This window comes from Zosterops lateralis, assembly GCF_965231275.1.
Source record: "Zosterops lateralis genome assembly, chromosome: 5".
Taxonomy (NCBI): domain Eukaryota; kingdom Metazoa; phylum Chordata; class Aves; order Passeriformes; family Zosteropidae; genus Zosterops; species Zosterops lateralis.
This window is the reverse complement of record NC_139766.1, coordinates 27,047,895-27,065,539: the sequence shown is the minus strand read 5'-3', so window position 1 is coordinate 27,065,539 and position 17,645 is coordinate 27,047,895. Positions and strand designations below refer to the sequence as shown.

Sequence of the window (17,645 nt, the reverse complement as noted above, 5' to 3'; positions counted from 1 at the left end):
TTAAGCCATGGCCTTGCGTCAGAAGTGGCACTTTTTATCTAAATAATGAGACATTCCACATCTGTTTTCCATGAGACTGACAAGAAAAGGAGCAAGGTAACAGATATGCGTGCTTACGTGAGCACATCAAGCCAAGCTACATGGACTGAGTCAGATTTTACTGACCCCAGATGTTCACCGTCCTCCTCACCTCCTTTCTCCACCATAGTTCAGAGCAGCTGCTAGGAACAGATGAGCAGCTTTTCTTCCCAACAACTGCCTCTGACAAGCAGGTTGTGATGTGGAGCATATCTGTGCTCCATCATCCCTGCAAGAGATGGGGCAGCTTCTGTCAAGAGCAGCCCTGTTGCCTCTTCGTAAGATGCAGTTACCTACTAGATGCTCAGAAGTTGCCACTGTCTCTGCCTTCCTGCTTGATTTGCCTTGATTGTAACAGATTTTAATTCTAGTACATTGTTTCAGCTTTTACTTGCACTCAATATCAAAGCTATCCTCCTTTCTTTAATTTTCACTTCAGCATGAAATACAGAGAAATAATTGTGGAGAAAGCCACTGGCAAGAGGGAGAGAGAGATCAGAATGAATCAGCAATAAATAATCTGATCAGTAGAAACATTAATTTGTTTTATGTAAATACAAAAGCTGTTCTTGTTGTTTGGATAACTTTCTAAACCACTCAGACTTCTGAGAAACTACTCAGCTTGACTGGCCTTTAGACAAATGTGCCATTGCAACAGAGATTCTTGTTGAACTTTTGCTAGTTGTTCTATGAGAATTAATCATGTTTTACAACCGTTCTCTAAATAACCAACTTTGAGGCTTACCATGTGGCAGTAGATGAAATTCAAAAAGAAGTTGCATTAAGTTGAAACTGTTTCATTTTAGAGAAAACAGTATTTTCATAGGGTCACTTGCCCTTGGGAGGTTTAATTTCGTAGTGTTCAGTTCCATCTGAGTCATACTACAAACTAGGGACTGGGGTGGCTTCCTTTCTCCCAACATACAGAATTCTTCTTTTGGGTACCAGCTGAGTCTGGAGTCCATGAATTAATATTCCATAAAACCAGATCTGTTAAAAATGTCTAGAAAGTAATTTTGAAATATGTGTGTATACACCAAATGATATATTATGAAGCTGTGAAGATCTGAATTTCTAGTCAAAAAAATAACAACCCTCAAGATACTGGGAAAGTAACAAAGATCAGCATATTTTTTACTTCACTGAAAATACACGGCTTCAACATGTATATTTCAAGCTTGAAGATGGAGATTTAGGAGAGGTAGGCTGCTTTTTCTTAACTAAAATGACATTTTTCTAAAGCTTTTTTTAACTCTCAGTTGCAGCTATTGAATTCAGCTCCAGAAAGGACAAACCAAGCTATAAAAACAAAATTCCCAGAAGCTTCCTCTGGCTTGTGTTAATTGTCTGTGGGAGATTTGATTTCAATAGCGCAATTGGATCTGGGTTTGGTTTTCAGCTGCTTTTTCAATGCCAGCTTTCCTTGGAGCTTCTCCCCAGTGAGCAGAGCACATCACCATGCCAGCAAGCTAGCCAGGAGCTGCAGGACCAACAAGCATTGCAACTGCAGCCCCAGAGGCAGCAGACTTCCAGATGTGTTTGTGGGGGGCTTCATGCTAGATACTGAGCAGTTCCTCCAGTATAATCAGAGAGCAAGCAGGAGTCCTTCTGCAGACTGATCATCAAGAGCCCCTCCTTCCTGGCACAACAGCAACGTCTTTAGCCTACAGAGAAGGAAATTAGAGAATTAATTTTTACATCTGAGTATGCTTCTATAGTACTGAGGTTATTTCTACACCATTCTTCATTTCAGTTCAGTACATTGGTTTATGGCAGGCATATATGATTTGTCCAGGTAAACCCCCCTCCCTCTCAGCTTTATTTTTGTATCACTGTTTTCTTGAACAGATTCATATGAGCCTCACTGAGGGGCAAATGAAGCCATTTACTTCTAGGGAAACAGTGCTGATTCAATAAGACAGAAAAACATCCCACCTGTACACAGAATTAAACTATTAGGCACACACAAAGAGCCCCTTAAAAATAACGAGCAAACGTTACCTCAGTAGAAGCATTACAGCATCTCTCAGGCACACAAGTATTCTGACTGCAAAAAAGACCTAAAAGTTCTTTGAGCTTGGGTTATTTGCTTTTGAAGCTGCTCTCCCTGGAGTGAGGGTTTGAGATACTTTCCCATCCTAAACTCTGCTGCCCTGTGTGCTTGCTTATGCCCACCCTCTTTCTCTCTGCAGTAGGAATTTATTTCGTGAAATAAAATCCCTTTTCTCCCTTTCTTTAAGTGCCCTTACATTTGTCATGCTCATTGCATGCAGATGGACTTAATTACATTGTTTATTCCCCACTTTCACTGGGCAAGGTGTAAGCATATACCTGGTTTCAGGGTTAATTGCATCTTTTTAAGCTTTCCCATCTATTGGGCAGCAACAGTTCTGGTTGTCTGTCTGTCTCTCTACCATGGCAGGCAGATTGCTGCTTTGCAGTGATACACACAAGTATGGGTGAGAGCTGATCAGCACTCACTGTGGTGGATCACTGCTTCCAGCCAAATTTGGGGCACGTAGAAAGGATTTTTTAGAATAACACCAGATTTTCAAGAGCAATATTAAGTAGCTCTTAAATATTAAGTAGGCAGTAGACTTTTATGAATTTCATTGACCTGAACTGGTGCTACTGCTCTGTGTCATAGCAGCCTCATTAATGGGAAATCCAACCAACGTTGAAGTGGTTCCCACATTTCACAGACACTCTGGGCTGGGCTGCAGGGGTTCGTTGTACCAGGGCCGTGGGATTCACACTCCGCCTCCCCCCACAGGCCAGCGAGAAGCAGGTTCACTTCGTCGTGTCGCGGCAGAGCCGGCAGCAGACCCCCGACCTCCTGCAGGAGACGGGCTGGACTTACACTGCCGGCGGCTCCCAGCCTTGTCCCGCCGAGAGAAACAACCCCGGCAAGGTGAGGGTGTTTATGTGGGTTATCTGCCATCCATGGGACAGGGGAATGGGAGGGCAGCTCGTATTTCCTATCCAAGGGTGTTATCTCTGGTTTCTGTCACCAGAAAATAGCGTGTCTTACTTGGCAATGGCAACACAAAAGCTGTGCTGCTCATTATTTATCCACTGGTTCTGCCCTGACTCTGCCTGGCGTGGGGAGGGAAAGAGAAGGCAATGGGCAGTGGTGGGACAGGTGCTGATGTGCACAAAGTGTCCTGGCCATGGCCACAGATCTGACCAGCAGTGTGAACCAGCAAAGGACGATGCATTCCAACAAAAAGATTTTTTTTTTCTAAAGTTTCTCCATCTGCATAGCATAGTCTTCAGACAAAAAAACTTTCACATGCTGGCCTGAAAGATTCCCATAAGCTACTTGAAATTTATGATCATTATTAGGCTGTTGCTCATTTATTAAAATGCCCATGCCCTGACCCAGCTGGTAGTTTGGCAGCAGACAGCAGCTCCGATCTCCCTGGCTGCTGAGAGCATGAGGACTTTCTGTGGAGCTTTAGACCCAAAGCATATTTGTTCTGCTCTGGCAGAATCAAGAACTTGCATTGTGTGGGGTCAGTGTGCAGCACGGCTGGACCAAACCCAGGGACACAGCACAGAGCAGTCATCTCGCCCAGACAGGGCTGTGGTTACCAAACTGCCCCCCAGCTGCCCCTGAGTACCTGGTCTGAGCTTGTGTTTAGTGCATCTAGACTCACAATATTCTCTTTGCATAAGGCAGAGAGATGCTGATGCTCAAACATACGAGGTTTTAAGTAGGAACCAAAACAGCTAGGGTTTTGAAAATACGTTTTCTGAGCTTACGCAGTGTTATTCTTTCCACTTTAGATGGAGCAAGGCACATCCTTGCAGGAACTGAATTTGCTTTTTTCACTAAATTTGAAGTCATATGTCTGGCTAATTTACATTAATCACCCTGAGTGTCAGCACTTATGCAAAGCCGTGCAAGCTTGACCCTGGCCACCAGTGCCAGGGGTGTATCAGGGAGGTGTGCAGGCAGGGCTTAAGTTCATCCTGCTTGATGGATAGCCATTTGTGTCCTTAAAGGGACCTCTAGACCAAATATCAGGTGCACAGCTGTCAGGCAGGAGGCAAGTCTAGCTCTGAATTTTATAAATGTTAAAATATACCCATTTTTGCAGGTCTTTTTAAACATTATTCAGTGTTTTTATGTGTTAAAAATACCAGTATATATTTACCTATTTTTAGTTTTCCTTTTCAACAAAGTCACAATCACAGTTCTTGTTAGGTGGGATCAGAGTAGCAGGAGTTAAAGCAGAAATCAGTCAGTGTTCAGGAGCTACTACCAAGTAGCGAGTAGTGTCCAATGAATCATGCGTCTGCAAGGCATTACTTTCTAATGAAGCAGTGATTTCCTTAGGAAGATATGTGTAGGACAGCAATTAGCTTGTGTTGCTACTGTATGCTTCCTAGGGAAGATCCAAGCACCTGCTAACTCTACCATGTTGGTCTGAGTAATTAATTGATACCACACGGGATTATTTGGGAACAGGACTTGTCTCTCTCTGCCCTATGATCCTCATTTTCTCTTCCTGTACTAAGAGTAAGTAAGTCCAAAAATATTTTGCATAGCTGTGAGATTGAAGGCACAGTGTTGGCCTTGCGGCAGTTTTTTAAAGACTAACGAGTAAGTGCTATAAAGACTAATGAATCATCTCTTGTTGGATAGGCCACAGTTTTAGGGGGATTTCCAGTTTTCCACAAGAGATGAATACTGCATAAGCACATGAGTGGGTGTACTGCTGTGGGCTTCTGTCCAATGCCACCATTTGGGCACTTTCCAGGGAAGATCACAGCCAAAAAAGAAAATTCTGAACTCCTACCTCCCTGTTCCTACCTCTCTTTAGCTTTGTGTGTACATAGTAGAGGGCTTCTATCAGAGAGAGTGCTCTGGCAATAGATCAGTACAGCTGGTAGACACAATGAGCTTCAGGCACTGTAGATTTTGGTCTGATACAAACATTTCTGGAGTGTTAGTTGCCCTTTTATAGGGCATGACTGTGTCAGTTTAAATATTTCATATTTTGCTGAAGGTTTAACTGAACATAATTTGCAATTCAAGATCCTTAAACCGGCTTTGAAAGATTTAAAAAATGTTATTTATTTTAAATAGGCATTACTACAGAAGTAATGCTTGCAAGCCTAGGGCCTGTACAGTGTCCTAATGCAGCACATATTCCTGCACAAACTAAGGTAATGCTTGTTGGCTGGACCTCACTGTCAGGGGAGTCTCCTTTGTGTGTGTGGTTTGATGAGTCTGCTACCTACTGCCATCTGTGGGATTGCTTTATTATGTGTGATTAACAGAGGATTGCTAGCTGCCTTGAATTCTGGTTAATTTAAAAGTGGGGTTTTTTGTCCCCTGAGCTTACTGTAGAAGGTGATGTTAGATGGTCAGGAATGCTCTCTTTGAGGGAAACTGCTCTCACTGTAGAGCATGTATGTACACATGGGCTGAAATCTGCTCTCAACCCGTGGCTGTATTCAGCATCAAGAATAAACTCTAGTTTCCAGCAGCCGTCTGGCTCGTGCAGTGGCTCAGGAACTGCTTTGGGCCAAGCTGTTGGCCTCAGGACAGCCAACCTCCATCTGCACAGCACGAAGAGGTGCCTCTCTTTCAGGCTAGTGGCAACCAGCCATGCTGCCCACAAGGCTCTGGAAAAGAAGAGGATGATCTCCTGTGACCGTGTCCTTCTCTGGTGGCAGTGATGCCAGGTGTATGGTGTGCCAGGAGATTGGTCCTGCCTGGGGTCTCGTGGATCTGTTTTCCTCTGTACAGAGATAGGGGAAGCACAGCCCAAACTGTTCTGACTGCTGTCTGGATTCAGAAAAGAGATGTCACAAACACTTTCTTGTGCAGCTGAGGTTGTGAAGCCAGGCTGTAACACATAAACAGGCCTGATTCAATTCCTTTGAAGTCAGTGGGAGCTTTGCCATTAATTAAATAGCACTCGTTTTTAATTGGAGCTGTTTTCTTACTTCTTTCAAATGAATTGTCTAATACTAAAAGCAAAGAAAATGTTGCTGGAGCAGGCAATGTTTCCTGACCATATGAGCAGGTTAACCTTCAGGTGAAGTAGGTATTCCAAAAAACAACAATGTTTTTTGCCTGCAAGACACGTGTCATGGCTTTGATGTTGTGATAATCTGCTGTAAATATTTATTTTCCAGTAAATATACAGAAAGGGAGGAAAAAATAAAAAAAGAGGAGGAGATTAACTGTTATGTTTTTCTTCTCTTGACCTCCAAGGTCACTTCAAAATGACAGAGAAGGACAATTGTTTAGAAGATAATGCACTGAAATGCAGTCACTGATAAACACTGCCTTTTAACTGGTTTACTTGCTATCGATTATACCTCCAAGCAAGCTCTACGTGTGTTTACTAAAAAAGGCTTTACTTTCCCTTCATCACTGCCTTTGTCTCAGACTAGTCACCCCAAATCCTTTCTGTCTGCAGCCTTGTAAAAAATGACATGGAAAAGAGTAGCTTCAAAGGGAAATTGGTCCTTTGTGGTTCAACATACAAGTACTGGTACTTCTACAATTCTTCATTGAAATGTAGCAGGACAATTTGTTCCCAAGCCCTACTTTGAAATTTTTCTCTCTGTGCTGATTCCTCAAAGAATAGTGATAAAATGGCTAATGCTCTAATGTTTTTGTTGTCTGAGACTGAATGTATGCTGCATAAGTAACAGGACTGCTCTCTCAATCAGAGCCACAAATAGAATCCCAGTTTCATATTTTGCTACAAAATTTCGGATTGCAATTTTGTTAAAAGTAGTAGTGCCCCTATTCCACGTGTTTCAGGAAGTGGCTTTTTCCCAATGGAATTCCTTTTCAAGGGAAAAAGGGTATTTTTGCAAAACATGGATGAAACATTAAGTTTAATTTGCATAAAGATAGAACTACTGTGTTTAAAATATTTACACCTTAAAGCCAAAGGTAAAAGGTTAAAATTATCTGGATCAAAACCTAAAACTTATCTGGAAGAGAACCTTTTCTGAAGGTTTTTAAATCTTCAGAAATTCTTAAATTTGTTTGCAAGCCCTAAGCCAAATTACTTTGATATTGTGCCTGTGTCATGGACCAGGTCTAATATGTCCAAACAACCATGTTGTTTGTTTTTCTCTCAAAGACTGAGAGAATTCCTCTTTGCACTGAGCTCTTTGTCTTTTTGTTTCTGGAGCTTTGTGGAAGCTACTGTTTATCTGCTCAAGCATGGAGAAATCCTTTTCTGAGCTTCTAGAAGGTTCTGTGTTTTGTTGTTAACATTGCATCACAGAAATCTTGATGTGGAGTTAGTTTGTTTCGCCAAACATACCTTCAAAAAACAAAAAAAAACCCCAAACCACAAATCAAAGTCTGCCCTACTCCCTTAAAAATATTCTTGCCAAATCTTCCTTTGTCCATCATTGTCACTTAGGGAGACGTTGTGGATTCACCTACTCCACTTTCTGGCCCAGGAACCAACATAAAACTTCTCTGTGAGATGTCGGATTTCTAAGAAGAGATTAATTTTGCTTTAAATGAGTTTTATAGATTATTTTTGTATATTATGAATGTGAGGTCACATTTGTGAGTGAGAAAAGTCTTTTAAATATGCATTTGAAGTGTATTTAGAAGTGTGCCATTATATATGAGCCTGGAGTGGATGATGCAGTTCCTGCAAGAGGGGCTGGGATTGTCAGGAGCACTGCTTATGAAATACTTAAGGAAAGCAAAGCAATTAACATTTAAATCCAGATTTTATTTGCCTTTCAAACTCTTCTGTAAGAACTGAGTGCATGGTAAACATTCAGTTCACGGATTTTGTTGGAGCTTGCATTGCAATGATTCTCCATCCTGAGGGCACCTGTGGGTTTCTTTCACCTCCAGTCGTGCACTAGTTATTGCATGACCAGCTGTGTGTATTTAACTTTTCCTGTTCAGGGGCAGAAATATAAGGATGACTGTCCTGAAGTGACCCTTCAAGCGTAAGCACTAAGAGCATCCTGGAAACTGCTGGCTCTTCACTGTAAATGTCCTTCTCTTTTCCTGAACAGAAACACTTATTCTTCAAGTGTATTCCCACCCATAACTTACACAGAAACACGGATATCTGGAAGATCAGAAGAAATATGTCTCTTCTAATATATTCCCAATGGTTTCAGTCCTCAAGCCCAAGAGGACTACTTCTCACTAAGCATACAAATGATCCTCAGACTGCCAGCAGTAAGATAAGAAGCACAACCTGATAGTCAAAAATATGATGACCACTAGTGATATTAGTATCAAGAACTTTTTTTCTTTTAAAATCAAATTCCTTATTTACGTTTCAAGGACCAGATTATATTCGCCTTAGCACTAAAACAACTCTGGTTTTTATGGGAGCAGTGCCTGACTTTAACTATTAAAGCACAGTTATCTTGGTGGTAACTCTGAGTGCAGATGCTTAAGTCCCTGAGGGAGTCCTTCCTGCCATCAGGCCAGGTGGCTGGGAAGTATCTTGGTTCTGCTTTCATGAGTATTTGTTTTGGTAGAAAATGCCAAAGCTGTCAGGGAGGTCGCCATGCCCACAAACTGTATTTGTTGTTGCCATTTTCTCCATCGCAGAGCACCCTTCACACCGTCACCTGTCATGAGAAGGTGGTGGCTGTCCGGAAAGATCACACAGAGTCACTGGGAATGACTGTGGCAGGTGGAGCATCTAACCGGGAATGGGATTTGCCTATCTATGTGATAAGTGTGGAACCTGGAGGAGTGATTAGCAGAGACAGCAGGATAAAAACAGGTAAAAGGGGATGATTTTGAAAGCCTGCTTTTAAATCAAGAGCTTCTTTTGAAAAGTGAGGGATAGTGAAAGAGCTTCACACTGACATCTTCAGCAATCCTATATGTGTTGGATTAGAGAGTCTCAAGTCAGCTACTAGAAAAGGCATAATAGACAGCAGTAATCATCTCTGTGAGGTAGGCTGTAGCAATATTCTGGTAGAAAAAAAAAGATAAATAGCTTTTCACAGGAAAATTAGCTTGCACAACCATCTCCTAACGCCTGATACATTAATTATGCAACCTTCATGTGTTTTTAAGGTAATTTTTTGTGCTTATTTGTCATTGCATTTATGAATTTGAATGAAATATACAAGAGCAAAATTCCCATTATAAATTGAGGTACATTAGTGCCTTGTAGTTCAACATCATTGTCTGGAAACATTGGCTTCCTAACCCCATTTAGCTACTTATGTAACAGAGGGATAAAGCTAATAGTTTCTCCCCTTCTGCATGAATAAGCTTTTAAAGCAAGATGAGGAACATACTTTATCAGTTGGTTTTGTGGAAATAGCTGGGCAACAGAGGAAAGATAAAACTCTCAGGTTTCAGGATGTTGGATCTTCAAGAGCCAAGTCCCTCAGTAGCCAACAACCAGGAGTGGAATAGCTCACTTACCCTTCATCCCCTATGTTCTGCTTAGTCTAGTCACTGCCTGGAAGCTGAAGAGAAATCCTGAGTTTGAGGGAAGTGAAGACACTCAAAAATGAGGCAGAATAGCTGCAACCCAATCAGACCTCACGAGCCTGGGTCTTGGTGCCAGCACTGGCACATGTGGGAACTTCATCTTTGTGTCCGCCCAACGAAACCCATGTGAGAACCCAACAACAGGAGCAAAACAACAGGTTTCCCCTTCCTTCCTGTCTGGACATAACTGCCTCTCAGTGGGATATACTTTCCAAAAAATATTCATCATGAGGCAACATGGAAAACTCAGCCTAGTTAATTTGATAAAATTAGAAGCAAATGAATATGTGATGTTATAATAGTGCCATAGGCCTCTGATTTAGAGCAGCTCTTAGGCTGTTGTCCTTCTCACTGGGGGCGGACCACAAGAAGAGGTTAATGGTCATATTGCAGTGCCTGGACTGCCAGTGAGACATCTCTGCCTGGAGAGGCTCCAGGCCAAGTACAGAGGGCACCCAGGAAAGCCCTGGCATGGGAGCCTGCTATGAAGAATAGCAGAGCATTTGGCACTGTGGCTGCTTGCCTGACATTAGTGATGTCCTTATTGTTCTTCCTGTAGTAATTGAGGTCATCTTTGCATTTTTCTCTGTAGCTGCTGTGCCTATATTATAAGTAGGGCATACAGAAAGATGGTTTGGCTTGCAGCCATTTAGACAGGCATTAATATGAAAATAATAACATCTTATCCCACAAAGCAAACTAGGAAGAGTCAATTGTAGTGGCAGTCCTCAGCTAAGGGAGAGCTGGGAGAAAAAACATTGAGCTGTCGGGTTTCAAGCTTAGGTTGAGTACAAATGTTGTTAGCTGGAAGTGGATTCCAGAGACCCAGACCAGTACTAGGCACCAGTACCAAAGCTTGTTGGTACAACAGGACTCCAGCTGTTTGTTCCGCTCCAGATGCAGGACATTATGTGGCAAGAAACTAGGACAAATCCAATGTCCAACCATGCAAAGTTTCTGTGTACAGGAATCTAGACCCTTCCCTCATGCCTGTGAGATGTTTACTAGCATATGCTTCACAGCCATGTTAAACTATAGGATTGGCAAAACGCCTCGTCAGGCAGCCAGTTCTTGGCCATGGATTTGACTCACTTGTTTGTGGAGGTGGGGAGGGGACCCTGGAAACACTTGCAGGGTTTTTTATCATCCATTTTATTGGTCTCAGGTGACATCCTCCTGAACGTGAACGGCATTGATCTGACAGGAGTCAGCCGGAGTGAGGCCGTCGCCCTGCTGAAGAATACCAACTCCTCAGTGGTGCTCAAAGCCCTGGAGATGAGAGCATGTGAAGCCCAGGAGGAGCGGGGTCACCTCCCACCCCCTGAGGACACACAGGTGACCTCCGAGAGCAGCGAGTGGTCACCGTCCTGGGTGATGTGGCTGGGGCTGCCACGGTAAGTCCACGGATTGCAACCTCTTGCTGAGGGGGAGTGGGAGGAAAGATTTGTATTTTCTGGCAATTCTTTTTTTTGGCTTGATTCATTGCACTGACATCTTAATTAAATCCAGGCTCTGTCACTGACTTGACTCTAAATACCTCCCTTTTGTAAATGGGTACGTGTACATGGCAAAACAGACATGCAGTTCCCCTTGCGAGGGAGGATAGGATACTGAATTGTTTCAATCTTGTAAACATATCTGGCACTTAGGGAATGAAAGAAAAATCTTGCAGGGATACAGGAGCTTGCTGAACTGGAGTCTAGGCTCAACCACGCTGCAGAAGGCAGAGATACCCCCTCCTGCAACACTCAAGCTGCACAGCCCTTCTCCTTAGCCAAATCCAGCTGAATTGTTTGACTTTACCCAGATGTTGCAAAACTCTCACAGTTGGCCAGTATCTCCAAATCACCTCTTTTAACCCCACCCCCGCCTGAAAGAAGTCCATTTGTCCTACACAGGAAGCAGCTGTGTTGTCATTTCAGCAAGGATAATAAGAGCCACATCGCCTGTCACTAAGCTCTTGGTGTGCACAGTGTAATACCTGCAGCTTCCACAACATTCCAGAAAGTACGAAATGAGGACACACTGTGAATCTGTGAATATGCAAAGCTGGGATCACAGAGCTGAAACTCAGTTTTAAGGAATGAAGAATTTATCTTATAACTTCCTCTTGACTGTACTCCTAAGTCTGGCAGCAGTTCAGTGTCTCCCTTTTACAAGAGGGCAGGAAAAGATGGTCTGTAGAACAGGTGGACTTTTCTCTGGGCACAGTTTCAGGACTCCTCTTCATTTCCTACTCCTGCCTAACAGGTTTTTCTCTTTCTAGCTAGAGCCATTTTGAGCTCATTCACCTTGTAGCAAGGTCTGATGTGAGGGCCAGATGTTTTTTGGGGCTTGGTCTGATGCTAATGACTGTATAACATGTGCTGAAGCACTGCAAGAGCAGAAGCCAGGCTGTGTGTCTGTCACCCACAGGCAAAATGTTCTTTATACCTGTGAAAGAAAACCAGTAAAACCAAAATGCAATAAATGGGTGCCCCTTAACTTGTTACCCCAGACAATGGTAAATTTTCTTCACTCAGTCTTTCTGAAGACAGGCAGGCCCAGGGAGATCTGCATTCCTGCTAACTTTTTCTGCACTCCTGAGCTTGACTAGCACCATAGTGAAGGTACTAGAGCATGGGATAATGCTCTCAGTGAAGAGACAACAGAATAGAGGCCTTATAGATGCTGCAATCTGCAGTGTGCAGTGCTGAGTCTTGTCCTCTATCACTATCCATTACTAGATGGACTGAAACAATCGCACCCTGCCTATGCCACCTTCACTGGGCTGTATAGAAAACCTGAGCTGCCTAGTCATCATCTTCTACTCCCAGCTGCCTGAAGTTCCCACTATCTTTGCATAGATAGTAGAGGACAGGAAGGACAGAGCTCCACAGTACTGCAGGCTTGCACCTAGAGCTCACATCAGTCAGTTCCACTTTGCAGTTTGGCAATGAAATGGGTTTTCCCATTTTAGGAATTGTTTCTGAGCTCACTTTAGCCTTTCTCTTCTAAAGGCTGCATGTGTGAAGGCATTCCAATTCTTTTTGTCTGAAGGAAAATCAGCCCCAGTGTCAGCAAGGCTGGAGACAAGAGTTCATTGTAACTCTATCCCCAGCTGTGAGGCCGTGCACAGAGCACAGCATGGCCCTTCTCCTTCAAAGAGATGTGGGGACATTGGTATGCTGAGTGGGGACACTGCTCTGAACATCAGACTAGTGTCTGGGACAGGGACCAACACACATTAGATGTGACAGTAACAAAGGTGCTGTGTTTTCTTATTAGCAGCTGATTGGCTGAGGAAGGATACAAGAGGATCAGGTTTGGGATTGCTTGCTAGGTATTAGCAGACCCTTCTGTTTTCTGTAGCATAAGCATGCTCACCCGCTTATTGTTTTGATTCTCCAGGGCCCACATCAGATGTCTGAAAGTCCTTCAAGTTCTCTCATGAGGATGTGCATCATGTTAACTCATTGTGCTCCAGGCTGAGCATTTAACCTTTCTCTGGATTTTAGTTTGCTTTTGGCAAGGATCACATCTCACTAGATCTCAAGATATTGTCAGCAGTCTCATGACATTTTCCAGGCTGTAAGAGAAAATTATACTCTGTCTAAATAGATGTCTGACAGGTCTATCTTGGAAAAAGTGCCTGAAGTGCAGTTATGGGGCAAAATGTTGAAGAATCACCTACTTTAATTAAACTATTTACTAGAAGGACTGCTCCAAGATATGCGAGTCTGAGAATGGTGCAGCTAATGGAAAAGTAGAAATGTCAAAATCATGATTATGGAGGATAATGCAAAGTACTTGGCAAGATGGGCAGGAAGGGGCACACTTATGTAAGACAAATTGAACAAATAGAAAAGACAGTAAAACCGGTAGGCCAGGAACAGGCATGTTTTGAAAAAGAGGAGGCTGGATAGTAGATTATTTAAAATCGTTTGAGAATAGAAAGATGTGGCTCAAGACAAACCCTGGCAGTGCAGTGTATGTATCTGTTCACAGCAAGCAAGGGGGTGTTCAGAGGCAGCTTGACCTCACAATTTAGACAGGATGTTCAGGCTCAGGAAACTGAGGGGGCAGGAGAGTCTTTCCTTCTTTGTTCAAATCTATGAAATTCTGAGGAAAATCTTGTGAATCTTTATGGTACCATAAATTGTGCCGAGTTGAACTAAATACTAGAGCATGTTTACAGACTTCTGCTCATGACCAATGAAGTAGAAAACAAGCTAACATTAATAATACTTACATGATTTAAAGTAGCTTACTGTAAATGCCTGATTTCCATACTAGAACAGAACTCTTCCCTTCCCAAGGACTGCATGCATATTACAGAGATGGGTACAGACAAGAGACACAAATATTGAGAGTTAGGGTATTATATCACTTTTCTGGATGAAGTTGGTAGCAGCAGAATCAGACAAGTTATCTGATCTCTTGCACTGAAGCTCAAAGACTTGGAAAAGCCACCTTGTTAATTTAACATTTGTGGACCTCACTTAAATTTTGTCCTTTCCTTGTGTGATCTTAGAATTGAGTTTTCTCATTTTTGTATGGCTTGATAATACATAAACAGCTCCTCTGTTCTTTCTGTAGTACGATCCAATATGTGGTGGTTATAAAATACATGCACATGTGCATCTGACATCTGTCAAAACTTGGCCTGCACGCAAGCGGAGGGGCTGCGGGCTGGGAGGAAACAGTGATGCAGGACTTTAAGCATTCTTGCCCAAAGACTTATTTCAGGGTAGCTAATTTAATTGTTTGTTGTTTAGGAAGACAGAACTCCTTTATTGGTAGAGGGACATGTTGTTGTCAAGTATGCACAAAGGAAGTAACGAGGAACAGCTGGCAAAAAGTATTTCCCCAGCTCTGATGCTGCTTCTACCCTTGCTTGTTTTCCTGCTCTCCTTTCTTTGCTCTCCTCACATTTCCTTCCCTCAGCTAGTACTTAGAATATTTTTTAGATCAACCTGTCATAACATTTACAAACATTAGTATTTCACACAAGTGCTTTTCTTCATCTGTAAAGTGAGATGAGAAAGAGACAAGGTGGCCAAAGTCATTCTGCAAACCTGGGGTAGAACAAGATGTGAAACATGAAATCAGGACAGAAACACCTCCAAAGTAACTCAGTCCAGGCTGTAGGGTGCTGGTGGAAGCAATTCTCAAATATGACTTACTCAGCTGCCATTTGTGTACTGTAATGGGGAGGGAGGAGGGAGTTATCCTTTTCATAGCTGTTACTGCTGAAATCCTCCTGCAGCTGGGCTGGTATTCATGCCTAGAGCATAAGGCTACTTGTGTATCATGAAAATCAGCAGGGAATTGTACATTTAACTACTTGAAAACAGGCACTTTTAAATTCCTGATGCATCAGTAACTGATGCTTAGTTGTAGTATTGCTTAGGATAGGACCCTGCGATTAGACACTATATATTCCCAAATCTTGTATCTGAGGCAAGTTTGCATATAAATTATTCCTTGTCCTCATATTCTGGAGTATTTAGCGATAAAGGCAGTGACTGTGAGCTGCTCTCTTCCAAGGAGATGGTTCTCCTTAGACCAGTTGCAGCTTAGTAGGTTATGGTAGTTTGACTGGGTCAAAACACCCAGACTAGGGCTTTCATTATCACAGAAAATTAAGCTACTCAAACACACTAAGCATCTTCATATGATTTTATTTTTTCTCTGTGGTACTTTGTAGCTTGTCTTTATGATTAAACAGCCCTAAAAGAATGGACTCCCTTTGGGCTGCTCTTTGCTTGGGCAGAGCAGGCATCTCTGCTTAGGCACTGAACTGTCTGGAGCAAGCAGTACCTGCATTACATACAGCTCAGCTTTGCCTGCCAGCATCTTTTTCACAGTTGTGATAGATAGCGCTGACAAACAGCTGATGGATGATGCACGGCCATGCTTATACCGCTATGTCATAGGATAGAGATAAGAAGATGTCAAGTTAAAGGCATATACACATCCTAGACACTCCTATTCTTTTAGGTGTCAGTCTCTAGCTATGGCTGTCGTGATGGGTTGGACCTGCCTGTACCACAGCAGAGCAAGTGAAAAGGGGAAGAGGAGTAAACTCATTGTCAGAAGACAGGGAAATCCCTCACTCATTATTGTCGTGGTCAAACAGACTTGGCTTTCAGAACTGAAAACATTTAATTACCAATTTGGGTATTGGGAACCAAAGAAGACAAGCTTGTCTTCTTTGTGAAAAGGGGAGAAAAGGGGCTTTCCCAAACTGACCATCATACCAGCACCTCTTCTCCTGACTTCCATGTCTCCACTGCCTTCTTGTCACAACAGGTTACACCCAGTCCCTTTGGCGAGGAAGAGGCAGCACAGAGACTTGGAATCACAACAGAGTGGTTGCTCTCTCCTGCTTCTTCATTTCCACGTTTTCTTTGCTCTGGCAGAGACAACAATCCTAATGCTATGTCTCTTTTATGTATATTTATCATACACTTTGACAGCAAATAGGTATTTATGCTTTCTGGACTGATGGAGACCATGCAACTTACAACCTTTTAGACTGCATGCATAGAATGCACATAAGGCATGTTTGGCTTCACTGTCTTTTATTCTCCTGTCTTTACCTGCTTGCCTACTACTTTTCTGTGGCATTAGGATTTAGCTGATTACCTTTCAATTTCAGGAATTTGCTCCTTGAGGCAGTAACACTCTCACTGCCTTAAGGAGCAGTGAGACCTCTACCCCAAAATCAACACTGAATTATAGCACTAATGGCTGAATCCTGGCACTGCTTGGTCATGACCTTGATAAGTACCATTAAACACAGAAGATTTAAGTGATTTTGCACATTGAGGAAGTCCACAGATGGTAAAGTCATAATGCCTGGCTGCTGAGGAAGAAGAAAATGTCACCCGTTTCTTACATTAGCAGCCAGTGAATTTTTGTGCAAATATTACATACCTACCATCCTGGCAGCAGATGAATATTTGTAGGCCCTGGGGGACTAATCTAATATTACTATTGTGAAAGACAGCAAATGCACTATTTAAAACACAATTTTTAAAACACCAGACATATCAGTCTTTAAGACATTTATTCTCCTATAGAACTGTCAGGTGCTTTTTAGAAACCTAAAAAGCTCTGAATAGAGCTTGTAACAGTTACCTGCTCTAGGTCAGCCTATATTTTAAGATTTTGAGTAGCAAATATATTTTTAGTCACTCAGTAATTTCAGTCATTCCTGGGGACACCACTAATGATAAGTTGGTTAAGTACTATGGACAGAGATTTCTATCACTCACTGTCTAACAAATAGAATTAATTTGGTTTAGAAAAAAGGAAAGAGAAATTAATGTACTCCGAGCATTAGGCAACATTTAAGAGTCTAATAACACCATTCTTGTTTTCCCCTATCCCTAGTTTTGGAACCTAAGCTTTGATGAGCATAACATACAGTATCATAAAATACATCCAAAAGGCAAATGGAGGGAGAAGCAGATTTCACTTCTCCTGCTACAAAATCTTGTGTTAATCATTACAGTAAGAACAAGCTATCTTCTTGAGAGCAGACTCAGTATTCCAAAGCACTGACTCAAATGGATAAGTTTCTCTCATCTTCAATGCTGTGACTTTATCAGGTTACTCAAGAAAAGCTCAGGATCCCTAATTCCACCAATACCTGTCTTTGTGTCATCTGTCATTTTTGTAGTTCATTCCATTGGCTTTAAAATTATATCACTTTGACATGCACCACAGTAGTAAGTGCCTGAGCACTTTGACATAATTAATCACATACAGGCTCATATCTGGAAGATAAAAGTCATTGGGCTGTACAGAGTAGAAAAAATACAGCTTTTTGAATTGCTGATTTACAAACATTAAATCCATGCTTATGCACACAAACTAGATGAATTGCATAGTTTTTTACCCTATTTAAAAAACTTATTTAATACTTAAGACCAAGAGTATCTACTCATTTCACTTTTGGGATAACTGGTTATCTGGTTATAACAGGAAAGCAGTACTACAGAAATAGAGAAGTTCAGGTGCTTAATACGGTGGAAATATGGCACTATTTAACTCTCAAAAATTCTCAATGACTACAAGAAAATGCAGATTATTAATGGTT

At 42.2% G+C, this 17,645-nt stretch overlaps 1 protein-coding gene across 2 annotated transcripts in view; it reads left to right on the top strand.

Moving 5' to 3' along the window:
• LNX1 (ligand of numb-protein X 1) overlaps positions 1-17,645 on the top strand; it is a 71,194-nt gene that overhangs the window by 51,616 nt on the left and 1,933 nt on the right. For both annotated transcript variants that reach the window (XM_083860946.1, XM_083860945.1), the window contains 3 exons: positions 2,852-2,989; positions 8,654-8,831; positions 10,722-10,950. In XM_083860946.1, the coding sequence (XP_083717072.1) occupies positions 2,852-2,989; positions 8,654-8,831; positions 10,722-10,950 (545 nt within the window). The remainder of the gene's footprint in view (positions 1-2,851; positions 2,990-8,653; positions 8,832-10,721; positions 10,951-17,645) is intronic.